Consider the following 25,643-nt stretch of genomic DNA (forward strand, 5'->3'; position numbering starts at 1 on the left):
GGCGCCATTTTTTTTTCTTTACTAATTTTGGATTTTTTTTCTCTACTTCAATAAAAAAGGAACCTACTAGAAATGTTTGGTATGTGTGAACTTGTAGTGACCTGGAGAATCATAATGGCAGGTCAATTTTAGCATTTAGTGAACATGGTAAAAAAAAACAACAAACTATTGAGGAATTGAACTTTTTTTGCAATTTTACTGTACTTGGATTTTTTTCCCATGTTTTCTAGTACATTATATGGTAAAATCAATGGTGTTGTTCAAAAGTACAGGGAAAAGGGCAAAAACGCTGCTTATTTTATTTCCTGACAACAGATATATACCATATAATACACAGTATCATCTAACACACTGGCATCAGCATAGACAATTATATATATAATCACAAGACATAAAAAAATCCCCCTCGAATAATGAATGGGTGGGCTTCACTTGTAGCTACATAATTCCTATGGGAATCGCCAAAAGAAAATGTTGGGTATTGTATTTTCAAAGCAGTGATCTATGGACACTGTATGGGGAGGCTGCTGACATGCTCTATGTGTAGTTGTCACTTCGTGTTCGTCATGATGACTGAAAATTTTCCTCAGGACATTGTGATCTTCATCAAAAACGAGCGCTCGAACATCAACAGCCAATCAGCGTCTTTCATTTTCCCGCCCGTTGCGATCAGCACGTGACATGTTGCGTCATCAGGAAGAGGCGGTGCTGGCTTGTTTTGGTGCTGGGGACACTCAGTTGCTGCGCGGGCGGCGCAGGAGTAGGTAAGGTTTACCGTGCGGGCGCCGGTTTTGCGATAGTTTGTCGTATCGTCACGTGTAGAGGAAACTCCATTGTATGTGGTCGGTCACCACAGAGGAGCGAATAGTTGTCAGGAAACGCCATTGTGTAGTCGTTGCCCATAGCAACACTTTTCATGGTCAATGGTGGATTCCTCCTGTGTCTGAGGCCGAAAGATAAGTGGCACCTCTGTATCTCATCACCTGCTCACCGCCTATATAATCAGTCCTGGTGCTGTTACCGTTAGTAACCAGATTGCACGGTTTTTTAAGCACCGAGTGAAACTTTTAAAGGGATTGTCCACCTTTTGGGGTTTTTCTAAAGTACATGTAGTTGTCCTAAAAATAATCTTTGCTTTTGGTTTTTCTTTTAAACTTGGCACCAGTTGCCTTCTATATTGTACTATCCATTGTCGGCTGTAGAAAGAGGTTACTGAGAATCTGTCAGTGAGCCGATCTGCCAAAAAAAAGCTTGTGACTCCCCTTATTCTGAATTCATAAAGTATTGTACAAAGAAAATCAAATCAGCAAAGCGAAAACATTTTTGTTATTATTATAGCGCCAGTTACTCCATGGCGCTATGTATGTGACAAGGGGTATACATAATAATAAATAAATAAAAATCAATAATTTTAGAGATAATTACCAGTATGTACTAGTTCCTGCTGCTTCTGAACTATTTGCTGGATAGTTAAATTTTCGCTTTTTTTGTATTTTTTTTTTTTTCCCATCATATCTTTAATAGTTTTTACATTACACAATTCTCAAAAGTTGAATGAGGATTTTTAATTTTTTTTGCTCGCCTAAACTATTAAACTACCGCGGTAAATGAGTGTCTTTGGGTTCTCAGCCCATTCACATTGCACAATTATTTCTTAGAAATCAGTACTAATTTAGGCCAGATACACAGTGGTGCTGGTTAGGTTTGGTTAGAAAGTGTGGTGATGACCCCTATGGAAGCTATAAGGCTATGTGCACACAGTGACTTTTTCATGCTTATCCGCCTGAAAAAAAATGCTCCATAAAATGAACAGGGTGCACAGAAATGTGAAAATGACCCCGCTGTGCACGTCTTCTGGCTTGTACCCCATCTTTTAATATCTTCAGGGTTTGCAAAGTTTGAAGCAGTTAAAGGGAACCTTCATGTATATAAAAGTACAAACGCTATTAACCTGCAGATATGGGGTTAATAGCATTCTGAACTTCTCGGCAGCGGTTGGCGAGTAAGGCCTCTTTCACACTTCCGTTTTCAGGCATCCGTCGCAATCCGTCGTTATGGCAAAAAAAGGATCCTGCAAATGTGCCCGCAGGATCTGTTTTTTTTGCCATTGACTTTAATGGACGACGGATTGCCACACGTCGCATCCGTCATGTGACGGATGCATCTTGATTTTGCGGTCCGTCATGGCAAAAAAAGTTCAATGGAACTTTTTTTTGTCCGTCGGATCTGCCATTTCTGACCGCTCATGCGCGGCCGGAACTCCTCCCCCTCCTCCCCGCTCTTCACAATGGGCAGTGGATGCGTCATAAAACTGCATCCGCTGCCCACGTTGTGCTGATTTTAGCCCAACATCCGTCGGGCCGACGGTTTGCGACGGCCCCGTACCGATGGAAGTGTGAAAGAGGCCTAAAGCAGCAGCTGGAATTGGGCCCCTTGCAGTGACTGACAGTTCGCCCTAATGCAGAGCTGCTGTCAGTCAGTGCAGGGTCGCGGTTATAGCCGACTGCTGCTGGGAGGACTAAAGTTAATCTCCCCCTCGGCAGTGGGGGCCGGACAGGTTCAGATCTCCATTACTGTAAAGATTAACCTTATATCTACAGGTGTTTTTCGCGTGGCCGGTTCCCTTTAAAAGAAATGACATGCCCATTCTTCGGCATCTTCTGAGTCCTATAGAGTAGATTAAAAGACTCCAGTGAAATCTGCTCGAAAAAGTTTTGCCAGCATTTTCCTGAAGCGGCTTTCATGGCTTTGTATTCGGTGTCTATTTTGGTGTAGTCAGTATAAAGTGGACCGACTCAGACTCCTAAAATATATAATAAATCGGGTACAATGCAGGATGTGTTGTAAATGTTCTCAGAATAATTTAGGAAAGTTATGACCTGTCCTAAATCTAAGGATCCCGGCTTTTAGTTGAGATTAATCTTTCCTTCACTTTATGCACATGCTCAGTAGTGACCAGGGCTGTGGGGTCAGAGGTTTGGCTTAAGGTACCTTCACACGAAACGACTTTGTAACGATATCGCTAGCGATCCGTGACGTTGCAGCGTCCTCGCTAGCGATATCGTTTAGTTTGACACGCAGCAGCGATCAGGATCCTGCTGTGATGTCGCTGAATAAAGTCCAGAACTTTATTTGGTCGTCCGATCGCCGTGTATCGTTGTGTTTGAAAGCAAAAGCAACGATACCAGCGATATTTTACACTGGTAACCAGGGTAAACATCGGGTTACCAAGCGCAGGGCCGCGCTTAGTAACCCGATGTTTACCCTGGTTACCAGCGTAAAAGTAAAAAAACAAACAGTACATACTCACCTGCGCGTCCCCCAGCGTCTGCTTCCTGACACTTACTGAGCGCCGGCCCGAAAGTGAAAGCACAGCGGTGACGTCACCGCTGTGCTGTTAGGGCCGGAGCTCAGTCAGTGTCAGGAAGCAGACGCTGGGGGACGCGCAGGTGATGTTTTTTTTTTACTTTTACGCTGGTAACCAGGGTAAACATCGGGTTACTAAGCGCGGCCCTGCGCTTAGCAACCCGATGTTTACCCTGGTTACCCAGGGGCCTCAGCATCGTTGGTCGCTGGAGAGCGGTCTGTGTGACAGCTCCCCAGCGATCAAACAGCGACGCTGCAGCGATCGGCATCGTTGTCGCTATCGCTGCAGCGTCGCTTCGTGTGAAGGTACCTTTACCGATGCCCCGGCTGTTTGCCTGTGAATACGCAGCGCTGGGTCTGGTATCTAAATGACGCTGGACTGGCCACATCATCCAGCTATCCTGGAAATGTGGAAATTGTCACTAGTTTTCTTAACAATGTTTTTATTTTTTATCTGTATTCTGTATGTAACCCCTTTCTCATGTACAGCACCATGGAATTAATGGTGCTATATAAGTAAATAATAATAATAATAATCTGACAAAATATCTCTAATTATTTCAAAGTGAATTTCTTAAGTGCAGCGGCCATGTCGCAGCGTAGGAGAGGTCGGCCTCGGCTTCAGGACACGTCACACCTTCAGGTAGGATGCAGAACCTGCCAAATACATCATCACGTCATGTGTGAACTCAATTTCAGACAAATTCTGCGTTCCTGACAAAAACCTTGAGCTTTACTACAGCACAATTCCGGGCCCAAGCAGGTGCCTCATGCCCTGAGTACACAGCGTCTTGTATTCTTTTGTTGCTGTAGGTGAGGGTGATGAGACCCGTGGTTTGGCCTGAAATTGCATAACTAATATGGCTGGAAAAATATGATTGCAATGCAGTCCTATAAAACAGCCCATTATAGGCACGTGCACAAGCTGACTCTTCAGCTATGCCTTTGGACATGTTGAATTTAATCCTATTCTTCCTCATTATTTTTATCATAGTCGAACTTTTCTCTGATGTAAGTGGCCAGCTCTTTTTTTTTTTTTTTTTTTTTTTGTACATGGCATGTAGCTGTTTCGACTGTCGTGTGTAGAAATACCCGTTTGGTGTGCTCAGAGCGGCCTTTGGTGAAACCCTCCTTGGCTGTTTATACCACACCGCAAAGCAATCCACTGCGGCTACCCCGATGAGACATGGAGACCCCGTCCTCCTCGGTGTAGGTTGCAGCACATATTCCACTATTATTGTCTATATGTAATCTGCTTTCCATTATTGTGGCTCATTCATCCTGAATAGCCCAGTGATGCCGCTTATCCTTTCTGTTTGTGTAGGGTGGAGATGTGGAAATGGAGGAAGATGTTTCATTTACTCAGACACAGACGCCATCTCAGGTGCAGAGGAACCTGGCGAAGCACTCTCCTGAGCAAATCAATCTGAAGGTACAGTGGGTTCATCATAGATATGTTATTCCTTTACTGCACAAATTCGTGCACACTAAATACTACAGGTAACTTGTGGTCAATATGTGCTATCAGGTATATGACTTCTGCACTGTGCATTGTTCAGCAGTGTGCATGAGTCCTGATTGTAGAGAAAAGGAATAAGAAGCTGCCAGACATCCTTGTTAAGCTGCATTTCTTAAAGGGTCAGGCACGTTTACAAGCCTTATCCTTCTTGCTTGGCTAAATATGTTACATATTCAGTAATCCATCGAGTCTGATGTGGTGGTTGTCCTACATTGGTCTAGTCTGTGTGTATAGTCAGATCACTAAAGGTGCACATAATTTAGATTGTAGAAAAGCAAAGGCGTCAGATAATAAAAAAAAAAAAATGGTGACACAGGGAAGAAATGGTTATAGTAAGTAATTCTCACCTGTTCAATCTACTTCTGGTGCAGGAACACCGCTTATCACATCTTTCATTTGACCGCTGAAGCCAGTGATTGTCTGCAGCGGTCACATGTATGATGAAAGTGACATCCTCTCTCTAGGACCAACAAGGTATTATATACAGGTCCTTCTCAAAAAATTAGCATATAGTGTTAAATTTCATTATTTACCATAATGTAATGATTACAATTAAACTTTCATATATTATAGATTCATTATACACCAACTGAAATTTGTCAGGTCTTTTATTGTTTTAATACTGATGATTTTGGCCTACAACTCCTGATAACCCAAAAAACCTGTCTCAATAAATTAGCATATTTCAACCGTCCAATCAAATAAAAGTGTTTTTTAACCCCTTCATGACCCAGCCTATTTTGGCCTCCTTAATGACCTTGCCGTTTTTTGCAATTCTGACCAGTGTCCCTTTATGAGGTAATAACTCAGGAACGCTTCAACGGATCCTAGCGATTCTGAGATTGTTTTTTCGTGACATATTGGGCTTCATGTTAGTGGTAAATTTAGGTCGATAATTTCTGAGTTTATTTGTGAAAAAAACGGAAATTTGGCAAAAATTTTGAAAATTTTGCAATTTTCACATTTTGAATTTTTATTCTGTTAAACCAGAGAGTTATGTGACACAAAATAGTTAATAAATAACATTTCCCACATGTCTACTTTACATCAGCACAATTTTGGAAACAAATTTTTTTTTTGCTAGGAAGTTATAAGGGTTAAAATTTGACCAGTGATTTCTCATTTTTACAACAAAATTTACAAAACCATTTTTTTTAGGGACCACCTCACATTTGAAGTCAGTTTGAGGGTTCTATATGGCTGAAAATACCCCAAAGTGACACCATTCTAAAAACTGCACCCCTCAAGGTGCTCAAAACCACATTCAAGAAGTTTATTAACCCTTCAGGTGTTTCACAGCAGCAGAAGCAACATGGAAGGAAAAAATGAACATTTAACTTTTTAGTCACAAAAATGATCTTTTAGCAACAATTTTTTTATTTTCCCAAGGGTAAAAGGAAAAACTGGACCACGAACGATGTTGTCCAATTTGTCCTGAGTACGCTGATACCTCATATGTGGGGGTAAACCACTGTTTGGGCATACGGCAGGGCTTGGAAGGAAAGGAGCGCCATTTGACTTTTTGAATGAAAAATTGGCTCCAATCTTTAGCGGACACCATGTCGCGTTTGGAGAGCCCCCGTGTGCCTAAACATTGGAGCTCCCCCACAAGTGACCCCATTTTGGAAACTAGACCCCCCAAGGAACTTATCTAGAAGCATAGTGAGCACTTTAAACCCCCAGGTGCTTCACAAATTGATCCGTAAAAATTAAACAGTACTTTGTTTTCACAAAAAAATTATTTTAGCCTCAATTTTTTCATTTTCACATGGGCAACAGGATAAAATGGATCCTAAAATTTGTTGGACAATTTCTCCTGAGTACACTGATACCTCACATGTGGGGGTAAACCACTGTTTGGGCACATGGTAAGGCTCGGAAGGGAAGGAGCGCCATTTGACTCTTTGAATGAAAAATGATCTCCATCGCTAGCCGAGACCATGTCACGTTTGGAGAGCCCCCGTGTGCCTAAACATTGGAGCGCTCCCACAAGTGACCCCATTTTGGAAAGTAGACCCCCCAAGGAACTTATCTAGAAGCATAGTGAGCACTTTAAACTCTCAGGTGCTTCACAAATTGATCCGTAAAAATGAAGAAGTACTTTTTTTTCACACAAAATTTCTTTTAGCCTCAATTTTTTCATTTTCACATGGGCAACAGGATAAAATGGATCCTAAAATTTGTTGGGCAATTTCTGCTGAGTATGTTGATACCTCATATGTGGGGGTAAACCACTGTTTGGGTGCACGGCAAGGCTCGGAAGGGGAGGCGTGCCATTTGACTTTTTGAATGGAAAATTAGCTCCAATCGTTAGCGAACACCATGTCGCGTTTGGAGAGCCCCTGTGTGCCTAAACATTGGAGCTCCCCTACACGTGACCCCATTTTGGAAACTAGACCCCCCAAGGAACTTATCTAGATGCATAGTGAGCACTTATAACCCCCAGGTGCTTCACAGAAGTTTATAACGCAGAGCCGTGAAAATAAAAAAAAAATTTTTCTTTCCTCAAAAATGAGTTTTAGCCCAGGATTTTTTAATTTTCCAAGGGTAATAGGAGAAATTGGACCCCAAATGTTGTTGTCCAGTTTGTCCTGAGTACGGTGATACCCCATATGTGGGGGTAAACCACTGTTTGGGCACATGCCGGGGCTCGGAAGGGAAGTAGTGACGTTTTGGAATGCAGACTTTGATGGAATGCTCTGCGGGCGTCACGTTGCATTTGCAGAGCCCCTGATGTGCCTAAACAGTAGGAACTCCCCACAAGTGACTCCATTTTGGAAACTAGACCCCCCAAGGAACTTATCTAGATGTGTGGTGAGCACTTTGAACCCCCAAGTGCTTCACAGAAGTTTATAACGCAGAGCCGTGAAAATAATAAATGTGTTTCCTTTCCTCAAAAATATTTTTTTAGCCCAGAATTTTTTATTTTTGCAAGGGTAACAGGAGAAATTGGACCCCAAAAGTTGTTGTCCAGTTTCTCCTGAGTACGCTGATACCCCATATGTGGGGGTAAACCACTGTTTTGGCACATGCCGGGGCTCGGAAGGGAAGTAGTGACGTTTTGGAATGCAGACTTTGATGGAATGGTCTGCTGGCGTCACGTTGCATTTGCAGAGCCCCTGATGTGCCTAAACAGTAGAAACACCCCACAAGTGACCCCATTTTGGAAACTAGACCCCCCAAGGAACTTATCTAGATGTGTGATGAGCACATTCAACCCCCAAGTGCTTCACAGAAGTTTACAACACAGAGCCGTGAAAATAAAAAATCATTTTTCTTTCCTCAAAAAAGATGTTTTAGCAAGCAATTTTTTATTTTCACAAGGGTAACAGGAGAAATTGGGCCCCAATGTTTGTTGCCCAGTTTGTTGTGAGTACAGTGATACCCCATATGTGGGGGTAAACCACTGTTTGGGCGCACGTCAGGGCTCGGAAGGGAAGTAGTGACATTTGAAATGCAGACTTTGATGGAATGGTCTGCGGGCGTCACGTTGCATTTGCAGAGCCCCTGATGTGCCTAAACAGTAGGAACACCCCACAAGTGACCCCATTTTGGAAACTAGACCCCCCAAGGAACTTATCTAGATGTGTGATGAGCACGTTCAACCTCCAAGTGCTTCACAGAAGTTTACAACGCAGAGCCGTGAAAATAAAAAATAATTCTTCTTTCCTCAAAAATTATGTCTTAGCAAGTAATTTTTTATTTTTGCAAGGGTAACAGGAGAAATTGGACCCCAACAGTTGTTGCCCAGTTTGTCCTGAGTACGCTGGTACCCCAAATGTGGGGGTAAACCACTGTTTGGGCACACGTCGGGGCTTGGAAGGGAGGGAGCACCATTTGACTTTTTGAATGCAAGATTGGCTGGAATCAATGGTGGCGCCATGTTGCGTTTGGAGACCCCTGATGTGCCCTAACAGTGGAAACCCCTCATTTCTAACTTCAACACTAACCCCAACACACCCCTAATCCTAATCCCAACTGTAGCCATAACCCTAATCCCAACCCTAACCCCAACACACCCCTAACCACAACCCTAACCCCAACACACCCGTAACCCTAATTCCAACCCTAGCCCTAATTCCAACCCTAACCCTAAGGGTATGTGCCCACGTAGCGGATTCGTGTGAGATTTTTCCGCACGACTTTTGAAAAATCTGCAAGTAAAAGGCACTGCGTTTTACCTGCGGATTTACAGCAGATTTCCAGTGTTTTTTTGTGCGGATTTCACCTGCGGATTCCTATTGAGGAACAGGTGTAAAACGCTGCGGAATCCGCACAAAGAATTGACATGCTGTGGAAAATACAACGCAGCGTTTCTGCACGGAATTTTCCGCACCATGGGCACAGCGGATTTGGTTTTCCATAGGTGTACACGGTACTGTAAACCTGATGGAAAACTGCTACGAATCGGCCAATCCGCTGCGGATCCGCGGCCGATCCGCTGCGGATCCGCGGCCGATCCGCTGCGGATCCGCGGCCGATCCGCTGCGGATCCGCGGCCGATCCGCTGCGGATCCGCGGCCGATCCGCTGCGGATCCGCGGCCGATCCGCTGCGGATCCGCGGCCGATCCGCTGCGGATCCGCGGCCGATCCGCTGCGGATCCGCGGCCGATCCGCTGCGGATCCGCGGCCGATCCGCTGCGGATCCGCGGCCGATCCGCTGCGGATCCGCGGCCGATCCGCTGCGGATCCGCGGCCGATCCGCTGCGGATCCGCGGCCGATCCGCTGCGGATCCGCGGCCGATCCGCTGCGGATCCGCGGCCGATCCGCGGCCGATCCGCGGCCGATCCGCTGCGGATCCGCGGCCGATCCGCTGCCAAATCCGCACATGCCATAACCCTAACCCTAGTTCTAACCCTAACCACAGTGGGAAAAAAAAATAAAAATATTTTCTTTATTTTATTATTGTCCCTATCTATGGGGGTGATAAAGGGGGGGGTTTATTTATTATTTTTTTTATTTTGATCGCTGTGGTAGAACCTACCACAGCGATCAAAATGTACCTGTAAGGAATCTGCCGGCCGGCGGGCGTACTGAGCATGCGCCCGCCATTTTGGAAGATGGCGGCGCCCAGCGAGGAGACGGCCGGACACCGGGAGGATCGGTAAGTATGAAGGGGTGGTGGGGGGGTGGATCTGAGCACAGGGGGGGTGATCGGAGGACGGGGGGAGCGGACAGCAGGACGGGGGAGCGGGCAGGAGCACGGGGCAGCGGAGCACAGGACGGAGGGGACCGGACCCCATAACGGAGCGGTGGGGGGGCGATCGGTGGGGTGGGGGGTGGTCACTTCAGGTTTTCCAGCCATGGCCGATGATATTGCAGCATCGGCCATGGCTGGATTGTAATATTTCACCTGTTTTTTAGGTGAAATATTACAAATCGCTCTGATTGGCAGTTTCACTTTCAACAGCCAATCAGAGCGATCGTAGCCACGGGGGGGTGAAGCCACCCCCCCTGGGCTGAAGCACCACTCCCCCTCTCCCTGCAGATCGGGTAAAATAGGAGTTAACCCTTTCACCCGATCTGCAGGGACGCGATCATTCCATGACGCCACATAGGCGTCATGGGTCGGATTGGCACGGGTTTTCATGACGCCTATGTGGCGTCATGGGTCGGGAAGGGGTTAATAACAAACAAAAAAACCATCAAATAATAATGTTCAGTTATGCACTCAATACTTGGTCGGGAATCCTTTGGCAGAAATGACTGCTTCAATGCGGCGTGGCATGGAGGCAATCAGCCTGTGACACTGCTGAGATGTTATGGAGGCCCAGGATGCTTCAATAGCGGCCTTAAGCTCATCCAGAGTGTTGGGTCTTGCGTCTCTCAACTTTCTCTTCACAATATCCCACAGATTCTCTATGGGGTTCAGGTCAGGAGAGTTGGCAGGCCAATTGAGCACAGTAATACCATGGTCAGTAAACCATTTACCAGTGGTTTTGGCACTGTGAGCAGGTGCCAGGAAGCATGAAGTGCTCCAAAATCTCCTGATAGCTAGCTGCATTGACCCTGCCCTTGATGAAACACAGTGGACCAACACCAGCAGCTGACATGGCACCCCACACCATCACTGACTGGGTACTTGACACTGGACTTCAGGCATTTTGGCATTTCCTTCTCCCCAGTCTTCCTCCAGACTCTGGCACCTTGATTTCCGAATGACATGCAAAATTTGCTTTCATCAGAAAAAAGTACTTGGGACCACTTAGCAACAGTCCAGTGCTGCTTCTCTGTAGCCCAGGTCAGGCGCTTCTGCCGCTGTTTCTGGTTCAAAAGTGGCTTTACCTGGGGAATGCGGCACCTGTAGCCCATTTCCTGCACACGCCTGTGCACGGTGGCTCTGGATGTTTCCACACCAGACTCAGTCCACTGCTTCCTCAGGTTCCCCAAGGTCTGGAATCGGTCCTTCTCCACAATCTTCCTCAGGGTCCGGTCACCTCTTCTCGTTGTACAGCGTTTTCTGCCACATTGTTTCCTTCCAACAGACTTACCATTGAGGTGCCTTGATACAGCACTCTGGGAACAGCCTATTTGTTGAGAAATTTCTTTCTGGGTCTTACCCTCTTGCTTGAGGGTGTCAATGATGGCCTTCTTGACATCTGTCAGGTCGCTAGTCTTACCCATGATGGGGGTTTTGAGTAATGAACCAGGCAGGGAGTTTTTAAAAGCCTCAGGTATCTTTTGCATGTGTTTAGAGTTAATTAGTTGATTCAGAAGATTAGGGTAATAGGTCGTTTAGAGAACCTTTTCTTGATATGCTAATTTATTGAGACAGGTTTTTTGGGTTATCAGGAGTTGTAGGCCAAAATCATCAGTATTAAAACAATAAAAGACCTGACAAATTTCAGTTGGTGGATAATGAATCTATAATATATGAAAGTTTAATTGTAATCATTACATTATGGTAAATAATGAAATTTAACACTATATGCTAATTTTTTGAGAAGGACCTGTAGGTTAGTATTGCTCGTATGTTTCTTGCTGCCAGACCATATGTTATGTTTTAATTATCAGACGGCTGTGTTTAACGTTTGGTGCTTGACACTGTTATGGGCTATGTTACCACAATTAGATTTTGGTGAGTTTTTGAAGGTGCCACGGTGATCCGATATCATCATTACAACATCCAGGTCACCAGGCTCTAGCAAGTTAGTTAGATTATGTGCAGTACATGAACTAACTTGTGTCTGTAGCATTGACAGGTTATGAAGCATAGCAATGCTCCTGCCTTTGTGATGAGCGAATGTGCTGGGATAAGGTGTTATCTGAGCATGCTCGGGTGCTAACAGTGCCTTTGACGTTCTCGTATATGTTCGAGTCCCCGCGGCTACATGTGATGCGACTGTTGAACAGCCGCGAGACACTCAGGTCCTGGGGACATATGTGGTATCAGCATGCTTAGGAGAAATTGCAAAACAAATTTTGTGGACCATTTTCTCCTGTTACCCTTGTGAAAATAATAAATTGAGTTTAAATTAACATTATGTGAAAGTTTGTCCATATATATTTTTTTTCCACATTCCATTAATTCCTGTGAAGCGCCTGAAGGGATAATAAACTTCTTGTGTGGTTTTGCGCACTTTGAGGGGTACAGATTTTAGACTAGTGTCACTTTTGGGTATTTTCTGTCGTATAGGCCCGTCAAAGTAATTTCAAATGTAATGTGGTCCTTTTTAAAGAGGAATAAAAGACTTTGTAAATTTTCTTGGAAAAATAAATCGCTGGTCATCTTTCAACCTTTCTAACTTAACAAAAAATGTTTCAGAAATTATGCCGATGTAAAGTAAACATGTGGGCAATGTTATTTATTAACTATTTTGTGATTTAAAAGTATAAAAATGGAAAGGTGGAAAATTGCAAAATTTTCACCAAATTTCTGTTTGTGTCCCACCCCACACAAAAACACAAGTCATATTGAACAAATTTTACCACTATCATGAAATACAATGTAACGAGAGAACATCTCGGAATCAGTGAGATCCGTTGAAGTGTTCCAAAGGTACCTCAAAAAGCGACACTGGTCAGAATGGTAAAATTTGACCTGGTCAGGTAGGGGGACACAGGAAACCATGGGGTGCATGTTGCTGCCGCTAGACAATGCAAAAAAAATAAAGCTCCTCCTCAGTAGTATACACCCACTGACTGGAACGAAGGCTATCAGTTAGGCCGGAGTCACACTAGACCGTAATACGGACGAGTGCTATGCGATTAAAAAAAAAAAAAAATCGCATAGCACTCGGACCAATGTAAATCTATGGGGCAGCTCCTATCATCCGTTGTTTTCTTGGCCGTATTATACGTGCAAAAGAAATCGCAGCATGTTGCGATTTTTCACTATATCAGCTGAGAAACGCCAATAAAAGTCTATGGGTGTGAGAAACTTGCACACCACACAGACCATCAGTGTGGCTTGCGAGAAATGCGCACCAGTGTGCTATAGAAAAGCCGGTAATTCAGTGTGGTGTACAGTAAAATCATACGGACAGGTTAGAATAGATTATATAAGTGTGTGTAAAATATAATACACACACACACTCTTATTGTGTGTAAAATATAATATATACATTATATATATATATATATATATATATATATATATATATATATATATATATATATATATATATATATATATATATATATATATATATATATTTTATTTATTTATTTTTTTTGCTCAAAAAAATAAAAGGAACACAAAAAACAGAATATAACTCCAAGTAAACCAAGCTTCTGTGAAATCAAACTGTCCACTTAGGAATCAACACTGTTTGACAATCAATTTCACATGCTGTTGTGCAAATGCAATAGACAACAGTTGGAAATTACCAAGACACACTCTATAAAGGAGTGGTTCTGCAGGTGGGGACCACAGACCACATCTCAGTACCAATGCTTTCTGGCTGATGTTTGGTCACTTTTGTATGTTGGTTGTGCTTTCACTCTCGTGGTAGCATGAGACGGACTCAACAACCTGCACAAGTGGCTCAGGTAGTGCAGCTCATCGAGGATGGCACATCAATGCGAGCTGTAGCAAGAAGGTTTGCTGTGTCTGTCAGTGTAGTGTCCAGAGGCTGGAGGCGCTACCAGGAGAAGTGGAGGGGGCCGTAGGAGGGCAGCAACCCAGCAGCAGGACCGCTACCTCAGCCTTCGTGCAAGGAGGAACAGGAGGAGCACTGCCAGAGCCCTGCAAAATGAACTCCAGCAGGCCACAAATGTCCTTGTGTCTGCTCAAACAGTTTAGAAACCGACTCCATGAGGATGGTCTGAGTGCCCAATGTCCACAGATGGGGGTTGTGCTCACAGCCCAACACCGTGCAGGACACTTGGCATTTGCCACAGAACACCAGGATTGGCAAATTCGCCATTGGCGCCCTGTGCTCTTTACAGATGAAAGCAGGTTCACACTGAGCACATGTGACAGAAGTGACAGAGTCTGGACACGCCATAGAGAGCGATCTGCTGTCAGCAACATCCTTCAGCATGACCGGTTTGGCAGTGGGTCAGTAATGGTGTGGGGTGGCATTTCTTTGGAGGGCCGCACAGCCCTCCATGTGCTCGTCAGAGGTAGCCTGACTGCCATTAGGTACCGAGATGAGATCCTCAGACCCCTTGTGAGACCATATGCTGGTGTGGTTGGCCCTGGGTTCCTCCTAATGCAGGACAATGCCAGACCTCATGTGGCTGGAGTGTGTCAGCAGTTCCTGCAAGATGAAGGCATTGAAGCTATGTACTGGCCCGCCCATTCCCCAGACCTGAATCTGAATGAGCACATCTGGGACATCATGTCTTGCTCCATCCACCAACGTCACGTTGCACCACAGAATGTCCAGGAGTTGGCGGATGCTTTAGTCCAGGTCTGGGAGGAGATCCCTCAGGAGATCATCAGCTACCTCATCAGGAACATGCCCAGGCATTGTATGGAGATCATAAAAGCATGTGGAGGCCACGCATCGGGTCTTCTAGAATATGTGTAGTAGAATATAATACATCCCACGTAGTATATTGCGCAGAGACGTAGTATATAGCAATGTCTGCACCATATCCCTGTAAAAAATAAATAAAGAATTAAAATAAAAAATAGTTATATACCGTATTTTTCGCTTTGTAAGACGCTCCGGATTATAAGACGCACCCCAAATTTTGAGGAGAAAAATAGGAAAAAAGTTTTTTTAATAAATTGGTGGGGCGTCTTATAATCCATGCGTCTTATTACTTACCAGGGGTTGTGGTTGCGGTGGATCAGGGTCCCAGGGTTGTTGCTGGAGGCAGGAGTGGATCATTGCTGCAGGCTGGGATGAGGAGGTCTGCAGGGGGGCTCCTATGCAGCAGGCTGGGATGAGGGGGTCTGCAGGGGGGGGGCTCCTGTGCAGCAGGCTGGGATGAGGGGGTCTGCAGGGGGGCTCCTGTGCTGCAGGGGGGCTCCTGTGCAGCAGGCTGGGATGAGGCGGTCTGCGGGGGGGCTCCTGTGCTGCAGGGGGGCTTCGGGGCTTCAGGGCTGTTTCCAGTGCTGCGGGGGCTCTGCCGACATATTGTGAAAGGCCAGAGCCCCCTGGCAGTTCGTCCATGTATTCCTGTATGACTGACTCCGGGAAAATGGCCGCCGGAATCTCGAGAGATGAGATCTCAGCCCTGAAATCTCATCTCCCGAGATTTCGGCGGCCATTTTCCCGGAGTCAGTCATACAGGAAGGAACGCATGTGGACGAACTGCCTGGGGGCTCTGGTCTTTCACAAAATGTCGCCAGAGCCCCCGCAGCACCGGAGTAGCAGCGGACAACCGCGGTGGCGGGCGGCAGCAGCAGCGGTGGTGGGCGGCAGCAGCAGCGGGCGGCAGCGGACACCCTCTCATCCCAGCCTGTAACGGTAAGCGGTATATCTGCTTTGTAAGACGCACCCCTATTTCCCCCCCAAATTTGGGGGAAACAAAGTGCGTCTTACAAAGCGGAAAATACGGTACCCACCTTCCGGCGGCCCTCGAATCCAGCCCAGGCGTTTAGCGATGCTCCGGTCCCAAGAATGCATTGCGGCAATAACACGTGATGTAGCAGTCTTACGAGACCGCTACGTTATCTCCGGTCACTGCCGCAATGCATTCTTGGGACCGGAGCGTCGCAAGGAGTGGGAAAGGCGCCGGAAGGTGAGAATGTATGATTTTTTTATTTTTAACATTAGATCTTTTTACTATTGATGCTGCATGGGCATCTATCTAGCGCTCTATCTAGGCAAAGCCAGCTCACTGCTTTTGCAGAAACAGGAATACATCCAACCTGTGGTTACAGTTCGCACGGAAAACGGATTGGGATAAATCCACACATGTAAAGAAAAAGCTTTTTGTTTCTCCAGCAATCGGTCCAATGGTAGAGTAAAATATACCGTATTTTTCGGACTACAAGACGCACTTTTTCCCCCCCAAAAAAGGGGGGAAAATGGGGGGTGCGTCTAATAGTCGCAATGCAGCTTACCGTGGCGGCAGAGGTGCGGTGGCAGAGGTGCGGCGGCAGAGGTGTGGCAGCAGAGGTACGGAGATGAGGAGGCGCAGTGAGCGGGGTCCCTTTTCCCGGTGGGGTGATGCAGCAGCCCGGTAAGGCAGCAGAGCCGGGTGAATCCTGATGTTATCGGTGGGCGCGGCCATCTTCCTGAGGCCGCGCGTTCGCAGATGGAGCTCTGCTGCCCGGGGCTTCAGGAAAATGGCCGCGGGATGCCGCGCGTGCGCAGATGGGGATCGCGGCGGCCATTTTCCTGAAGCCCCGGGCAGCAGAGCTCCATCTGCGAACGCGCGGCCTCAGGAAGATGGCCGCGCCCACCGATATCAACAGGATTCACCCGGCTCTGCTACATTACCGGGCTGCTGCATCACCTCACCGGGACTTTGGACTCTGTATCCTGTATCCTTTTGCTTGCCAGGATGGGTGCAGCAAGGTTCAGGAAGGATCTCGTGGGCACATGGACTGGAGATGATGGAGGTAGTGGTGTACATTGTGAAGCGAGTATTCCACAGGCGCTCAGATGTCTGAGTCCTTGCCGCTTCCCGGCGCTCCTCAGCACCGCATGGCACGGCCGGCTCTCCGCCTCCAGCAGGGCTTGCAGCAGTACAGAGGCGCTTTTCCCGCAGTGTCCGGTCATGGCGGCTGTGTCTCGGTAGCGGAGCTCCTCACTTATTACCGGCTTCTGAAATAATTATTGCGCTGAGGAGCGCCGGGAAGCGGCAAGGACTCAGACATCTGAGCTCCTGTGGAATACTCGCTTCACAATGTACACCACTACCTCCATCATCTCCAGTCCATCTGCCCACGAGATCCTTCCATCACCTCACCGGGTAAAGGGACCCCTCTCACGCCATAACTCTCACTGTGCCTCCTCATCCCAGCACCTCTGTCGGTAACCACTGCTGCCACCCTCCCATGGACACCAGGCCGTGGCGTCGCCCACCTAAGCAGGAAGGGACCCTGCTCAGGTGCACGACGTACCGCATCACCCCACCTCTGCCGCCACCATGCCTCCTGTGACCCTGCTCTGCCACCACCAGCCCTCAGGTAAGATACTGTAAATTCGGACAATAAGATGGACCCCCATCTTATAAAAAATCTTTTTTTCTGCAATTTTCACCCCAAATTTGGGGTGCGCCTTATGGTCCGGTGCGTCTTATAGTCCGAAAAATACGGTACCTTTTATTTATCCATTAAAAAGTTCCAGATTTCTTCAATAACAGTATTGCATACATTCAATCCCTTATGGACGACATGTCTCGACACCACATGTCTTCCATAAGGGATTGAATTTATGCAATACTGTTATTGAAGAAATCTGGAACTTTTAGATAAACAAAAAGTTTGGACACACCTTCTCATTTAAAGATTTTTCTGTATTTTCATGACTATGAAATTTGTACATTCACACTGAAGGCATCAAAACTATGAATTAACACATGTGGAATTATATACTTAACAAAAAAGTGGAAAACAACTGAAATTATGTCTTATATTCTAGGTTCTTCAAAGTAGCCACCTTTTGCTTTGACTGCTTTGCACACTCTTGGCATTCTCTTGATGAGCTTCAAGAGGTAGTCACCAGGAATGGTTTTCACTTCACAGGTGTGTCCTGTCAGGTTTAATAAGTGGGATTTCTTGCCTTATAACTGGGGTTGGGACCATCAGTTGTTTTGAGCAGAAGTCTGGTGGATACGCAGCTCATGGTCCTACTGAATAGACTGTTAGCTGCTTTTTTCTTGCCATAATACAAATTCTAAGTAAAGAAAAACGAGTGGACATCATTACGAAATGAAGGTCAGTCAGTCCGAAAAATTGGGCAAACTTTGAAAGTGTCCCCAAGTGCAGTTGCAAAAACCATCAAGCGCTACAAAGAAACTGGCTCACATAAGGACCGCCCCAGGAAAGGAGGACCAAGAGTCACCTCTGCTTCTGAGGATAAGTTTATCCGAGTCACCAGCCTCAGAAATCGCAGGTTAACAGCAGCTCAGATTAGAGACCAGGTCAATGCCACACAGAGTTCTAGCAGCAGACACATCTCTACAACAACTAAGAGGAGACTTTGTGCAGCAGGCCTTCATGGTAAAATAGCTGCTAGGAAACCACTGCTAAGGACAGGCAACAAGCAGAAGAGACTTGTTTGGGCTAAAGAACACAAGGAATGGAAATTAGACCAGTGGAAATCTGTTCCTTGGTCTGAGTCCAAATTTGAGCTCTTTGGTTACAACCACCTTGTCTTTGTGTGACACGGAAAGGTGAACGGATGGACTCTACATGCCTGGTTCCCACCATGAAGCATGGAGGAGGAGGTGTGATGGTGTGGGGGTGCTTTGCTGGTGACACTGTTGGGGATTTATTCAAAATTGAAGGCATACTGAACCAGCATGGCTACCTCAGCATCTTGCAGCAGCATGCTATTCCATCCGGTTTGCGTTTAGTTGGACCATCATTTATTTTTCAACAGGACAATGACCCCAAACACACCTCCAGGCTGTGTAAGGGCTATTTGACCAAGAAGGAGAGTGATGGGGTGCTACGCCAGATGACCTGGCCTCCACAGTCACCAGACCTGAACCCAATCGAGATGGTTTGGGGTGAGCTGGACCGCAGAGTGAAGGCAAAAGGGCCAACAAGTGCTAAGCATCTCTGGGAACTCCTTCAAGATTGTTGGAAAACCATTCCCGGTGACTACCTCTTGAAGCTCATCAAGAGAATGCCAAGAGTGTGCAAAGCAGTCATCAAAGCAAAAGATGGCTACTTTCAGGAACCTAGAATATAAGACATAATTTCAGCTGTTTCACACTTTAAGTATATAATTCCACATGTGTTAATTCATAGTTTTGATGCCTTCAGTGTGAATGTACAATTTTCATAGTCCTGAAAATACAGAAAAATATTTAAATGAGGTGTCCAAACTTTTGGTCTGTACTGTGTATGCATATATGTTTTCACGAATATTTGAGCCCAGGAAGCCATTATTTGTCCATTTTGCAAGCTGGCGAGAAAATCTCACCATATAGATGACACACGGATATTTTTTTGAGAAAAAAAATCGCATCCTCGCACTGCACACAGATCACTGTTCATGAAACATTTTTGCGATTCTCGACTGTGAAAAGCAGACCGTTTTGGTATGTATGTGTGTGTGTCTGTATATATATATATATATATATATATACACACACACACACACACACACACACACACACACACACACACACACACACACACACACACACACACACACACACACACACACACACACACACACACATTGTGTGTGACTCCAGCCTTAGTGTAAAAAGCAGTAGGAGAAGCCACCAAAGATAAAGCACAGATTGACCCAATATACACTGTGTTCCAAATTATTATGCAAATAATATTTCCTCATATTTTCTCAAAATTACCTATCTGAATTGCAGTCGTTGTTTTCCAGTCATCTACTATTCTAGTATAATTGCAATGTTTTGGAACAAACTGCCTATGAAAACAGTATCTTTTTTTATTTAAAAAAAAAAAAAAAAAAAACCAATAAACACTCAAAATGCATTTTCCAAATTATTATGCACAGCAGAGTTTTCAACTTTTTTTTTTTTTTGAACAAAAAAATGGTCAATGGTGAAGTTATAAGCATTATTAGTTTATTACAAAATGAAATCAAACAATTTTCAAGTGAAAACTTTATTCTAGGTGATGTTACATTTGCACATAGGACCCCTTGTCCGAAAGAAGCTTCTGAACTCTCTCGTCCATTGAATTTGTCAGTTTTTGGATGGTTTCTGCTTCAGTTGTTTTGCATGTGGACAGAATACCCCCCCAGAGCTGTTGCTTAGATGTGAACTGCCTCCCGCCATCATACACTCCTTTTGATGATACTCCAGAGGTTCTCAATGGGGTTGAGGTCAGGGGAAGATGGTGGCCACACCATAAGTTTGTCCTCTTTTATGCCCATAGCAGCCAGAGATGCAGATGTGTTTTTTGCAGCATGAGACGGTGCATTATCATGCATGAAAATGATCTTGCTGTGGAAAGCACGGTTCTTCCTCTTGAACCATGGCAGGAAGTGTTGTTTTAGAAACTCCACATAGATTATGGAGTTCATCATTTACCCCTTCAGGGATCATAAAGGGGCCGACAATCTCTCTCCCCATGATTCCAGCCCAAAACATTACTCCACCTCCTCCTTGCTGGCGCCTTAGCCGTGTTTTCATGGGGTGTCCATCAACCAGCCATCCTCCACTCCATCCATCTGGACCATCGAGCGTTGCACGGCACTCATCGGTGAACAAAACAGTTTGGAAGTCAGTCTTCATGTATCGTTTGGCCCACTGGAGCCGTTTCTGCTTGTGTGCAGTGGATAGAGGTGGTCGACAGGATGGTTTACGCACAGCTGCAAACCTCTGAAGGACCCTGCATCTTGTTCTGGGGACGTTGGAGGCACCAGCAGCTTCAAAAACTTGTCTGCTGCTATGACAAGGCATTTTTGCAGCTGCTCTTTTAACCTTACGCAATTGCCTGTTGGAAAGAGTCCTCAATTTTTCCTTATCAGCACGCACACGTGTGTGCTGAGAATCGGCTACATACTTCTTGATTATGCGATGACCACGATGAAGTGTCTTGGCAATGTTGATTGCAGTCATGCCTTGACCTAAATACTCCACAATTTGTTGCTTCTCAGCTGACACATCCTTTTTCTTTCCCATTTTGGCAAAAAATGTAGGCTGCTTAATAATGTGGAACAGCCTTCTTAAGTAGTCTTGCCTTTATTTGGACACACCTGCCAAACTAATTTGCACAGGTATCTGCAATTGCTTTCAGTGATATAAAGAGCCCTGACACACATCACCATCAATGAGTTTAAATGACAAACAAAAAAATTCTAACCTTATCACTCCTAAACTCTTTGTGCATAATAATTTGGAACACAGTGTAGATATCTAGAGGGCGGGGTGCAGTGTCCCCCAATGAAGGCTCAGAAAGATTTTACGGTAAGAACCCAAAATCTTTTCTGTCACTTCATTGTGGGATACAGGAAACCATGGGATGTCCAAAAGCAGTCCACAAGGGTGTGAAGAAAAAATAAGGGCTAGTCAAAAGTACACGCAGAGGTGAGAATCTCAGTTCGGTGACTGGCTAATATAATATGGGGAAGTCATTTCTGCCAAGGCCCAAAAATGCCAAGGTGACAGAAGAAAGTCAGTATTCTGTTGAACCTGGAAAAGGTTAAAACCGATAACTGAGAGACGGCTAAGGCTATGTGCACACGTTGCGGTTTTTACCACGGAACCGCAGCGTTTCTGCAGCTGCGGGTCCACAGCAGTTTCCATTGCGTTTACAGTTACATGTAAACCTATGGAAACTGCAATCCGCTGTGCACATGCTGCGGGAAAAACCGCACCGAAACGCAGCGGTTTACATTCCGCAGCATGTCACTACTTTTGTGCAGAATCGCGGCGATTCTGCACACATAGGAAAGCATTGATCCGCTTACTTCCCGCATGGGGCTATGCCCACGATGCGGGAAGTAAGCGGATCATGTGCAGATGGTACCCGGGGTGGAGGAGAGGAGACGAGACTCTCCTCCGGGCCCTGGGAACCATATTTGTGTTTAAAAAAATAAATAAAATAAAATAAAAAATGATATACTCACCTCTCAGCGTTGCACGCGGCCGTCCGGTCGCAGGGTTGCTGTGCGAGCAAGACCTGCGATGACGTTTCGGTCACATGACCGTGACGTCACGAAGGTCCTTCTCGCACAGCATCTTTGGAACCGGACCGCCGCGTGCAGCGCCGAGGAGATCGGGACGTCAGAGGGTGACTATATAACCATTTTTTAATTATTTTTAACATTACTATTGATGCTGAATATGCAGCATCAATAGTATAGGAGTAAACCCGCAGCGGAAACCACAAAACAAACCGCGATAAAGCTGCAGGGATAACCGCAGCGGTTTTGCCCTGCAGATTTATCAAATCCGCTGCGGGAGAACCCGCAGATGACCCTCCCTACGTGTGCGCACAGCCTTAGAGCGCTACTAATAGAGGCTTGATGACGGCCGATTTGGCAGGCACTAAGCCTAGATGAAGTGTAGGGAGACAGTGATGGAGCACTGTCACTTGTGAATATGTCTAGAACTGTAGAGTGGATCCAGACTCGAAGACTGTATTATGATGATTCCCCAGTTGCAAATGGGGAATCTGAGCATCTGAAGAAACTGTTTACGACAGAAGGTGCTCAGACGTGCACTGCCCAATTATAATATACTAGATGATGGCCCGATTCTAACGCATCGGGTATTCTAGAATGTGTATGTAGTTTAATTATGAAGATTTCAGAATAATGCAATGAATACATAGGATTCGGCCGGCCTGGGCGCGACCAATTATCGAAGCGTGGTTCAAATCCCGCTCCAATTCGCTGCCGGACTGCGTCTGTCGCCGATTGGTTGCACCCGGTCGGCCGCAAACAATCAGTGAAGCCAGGGCAAGCTCCAGGTTTTTGAGGGCCCCGGGCGAAAGAGTAGCTCAGCCCACGTAGTATATAATAATAATAAATAATAATAATATTATTATTCCAACATATTCCGCAGCGCTTTACAACTTATAGAGGGGACTTGTACAGACAATAGATATTACAGCATAACAGAAATCACAGTTCAAAACAGATATCAGGAGGAATGAGGGCCCTGCTCGCAAGCTTACAACCTATGAGGAAAAGGGGAAACACGAGAGGTGGATGGTAACAATTGCTTTAGTTATTTGGACCAGCCATAGTGTAAGGCTCTGGTGTTCATGTAAAGCTGCATGAACCAGTTAACAGCCTAAGTATGTAGCAGTACAGACACAGAGGGCTATTAACTGCATAAAGTGTATGAGAACTGATGAGAGGAACCTGATTATGGTTTTGTTTTTTTGGTTTTTTTTAATAGGCCACACAGGGATAGGTAGGTTAATGCGTTGAGGCGGTAGGCCAGTCTGAACAAATGTTTTTTTAGGGCACGCTTAAAACTGTGGGGATTGGGGATTAATCGTATTAACCTAGGTAGTGCATTCCAAAGAATCGGCGCAGCACGTGTAAAGTCTTGGAGACGGGAATGGGAGGTTCTGATTATTGAGGATGCTAACCTGAGGTCATGAGCGGAGGGCACGGGTAGGGTGGTAGACTGAGACCAGAGAGGAGATGTAGGGTGGTGCTGAGCCATGGAGTGCTTTGTGGATGAGGGTAGTAGTTTTGTACTGGATTCTGGAGTGGATGGGTAGCCAGTGTAATGACTGGCACAAGGTAGAGGCATCGGTGTAACGATTGGTGAGGAATATGATCCTGGCAGCAGCATTCAGGACATATTGGAGCTGGGAGAGTTTGGTAAGAGGGAGGCCGATTAGTAGAGTTACAATAGTCCAGACGAGAATGAATAAGTGAGACAGTAAGAGTTTTTGCAGAGTCGAAAGTAAGAAAAGGGCGAATTCTAGAAATATTTTTGAGATGCAGATAAGAAGAGCGAGCCAATGATCGGATGGGGGTGAATGAAAGATCGGAATCAAGGATGACCCCAAGGCAGCGGGCATGTTGCTTTGGAATAATGGTGGAACCGCACTCGGAGATGGCAATGTCAGGCAAAGGTAGGTTAGTAGAGGGAGAGAGCACGAGGAGTTCAGTTTTTGACAGGTTCAGTTTCAGATAGAGGGAGGACATGATGTTAGAGACAGCGGTAAGACAATCACTGGTGTTTTCTAAGAAGGTCGGCGTGAAAGCAGAAGAGCTGTATAATTGGGTGTCGTCAGCATAGAGATGGTACTGGAAACCAAATCTACTGATTGTATACTGCCCCTATTGGACAAACAAAGAGAAGAGGAGGGGGCCTAGGACTGATCCTTGAGGAACCCCAACAGTAAGGGGAAGGTGAGAGGAGGAGGAACCAGCAAAACATAGTGAAGGATCGGTCAGAGAGATAGGAGGAGAACCAGGAGAGAACGGTGTCCTTGAGGCCGATTGAGCGGAGCATAGTGAGGAGGAGCTGATGATCCACAGTGTCGAATGCTGCGGAGAGATCCAAGAGAATTCGCATGGAGTAGTGACCATTAGATTTAGCTGTTAGTAGGTCATTAGAGACTTTAGTGAGGGCAGTTTCAGTAGAGTGTAAAGAGCGGAAGCCAGATTGAAGAGGGTCGAGAAGAGAGTTATCTGAGAGATAGCGGGTAAGACGGGAGTGTGGACCAGGCGTTCGAGGAGTTTAGAGATGAAGGGAAGATTAGAGACAGGTCTATAATTAGCGACACAATTTTGGTCGAGGGAGGGTTTTTTAAGTAATGGATGTATGATGGCATGCTTAAATGAGGAGGGAAAAATACCGGAAGTGAGGGAAAGGTAGAATATTTTTGTTAGGTGAGAGGTGACAGCCGGGGAAAGGGACTGGAGGAGATGTGACGGAATGGGGTCACTGGTGCAAGTGGTCGGGCGAGAAGATGCAAGGAGCCTGCTTACTTCTTCTTCTGTAACTGGTTCAAGTATATAGCACAGCGGCACCATATCCCTGTTAAAAAAAAAAAAAAGTTATATACTCACCTTCCGGTGGCCTCCGGATCCAGCCCAGGCCTTTAGCGATGCTCCTCGCGACACTCCGTTCCCAGTAATGCCTTGCGGCAATAACGCGAGACTGCTACATCATCACGGGAGACCGCGCCGTCATCTAGGGTCATTGCCGCAATGCATTCTTGGGACCGGAGCGTCGCGAGGAGCGGGAAAGGCTGGCGCAGACGCCGGAAGGTGAGAATATGATTTTTTATTTTTAATGTTAGATCTTTTTACTATTGATGCTGCATAGGCATCAGACAGCTGCATTTAAAAAGTGCTTCCGGCCGTCTGGCCGGAAATGCGTGCATCGCTGACCCCGGTGTTTAGGGGTCATCAGTGCGTTGGCATAACACCCAGAGGTCTCCTGCAAACCTCTATGGTTGTTGATGCCAGATTACTGTGAGGGCCACCTTGTGGTTGGCGCTCATAGCAATGCTATAATTCAGCTACATAGGATCGATGCTCAAATCGCTCCTATGTAGCTGAGCCGATCAGGCTATGCCAGCTTCTAACATCGCATGGAAACTATTGAAGCATGGCCAAAGTTAAAAAAAAAAATAAAATAAAATAAGATTCGCCCCATTCAAACTTAACCATAAAAAAATCAAACATAGACTTATTTGGTATCGTCGCGCTCAGAATCCCCCGATGTATCAATAAAAAAAAAATAATCTGATCTCTAAACAGAGTAGTAAG

General features: G+C 45.8%; 2 protein-coding genes across 2 annotated transcripts in view; one reads left to right on the forward strand and one right to left on the reverse strand.

The window, feature by feature from the left end:
- PFKFB1 (6-phosphofructo-2-kinase/fructose-2,6-biphosphatase 1) overlaps window positions 1-25,643 on the reverse strand; it is a 724,603-nt gene that overhangs the window by 603,887 nt on the left and 95,073 nt on the right. The window lies entirely within an intron of this gene.
- The window catches only part of LOC143805020 (non-structural maintenance of chromosomes element 3 homolog), a 32,228-nt gene continuing 7,265 nt past the window's right edge, over window positions 681-25,643 (forward strand). Inside the window, exons 1-3 of the mRNA XM_077283757.1 lie at window positions 681-764; window positions 3,933-4,009; window positions 4,691-4,798. Coding sequence (XP_077139872.1) covers window positions 3,956-4,009; window positions 4,691-4,798 — 162 coding nt within the window. The 5' untranslated portion in view covers window positions 681-764; window positions 3,933-3,955. The remainder of the gene's footprint in view (window positions 765-3,932; window positions 4,010-4,690; window positions 4,799-25,643) is intronic.

The sequence above is a fragment of the Ranitomeya variabilis genome, chromosome 2 (assembly GCF_051348905.1).
Source record: "Ranitomeya variabilis isolate aRanVar5 chromosome 2, aRanVar5.hap1, whole genome shotgun sequence".
Classification (NCBI taxonomy): Eukaryota; Metazoa; Chordata; class Amphibia; order Anura; family Dendrobatidae; genus Ranitomeya; species Ranitomeya variabilis.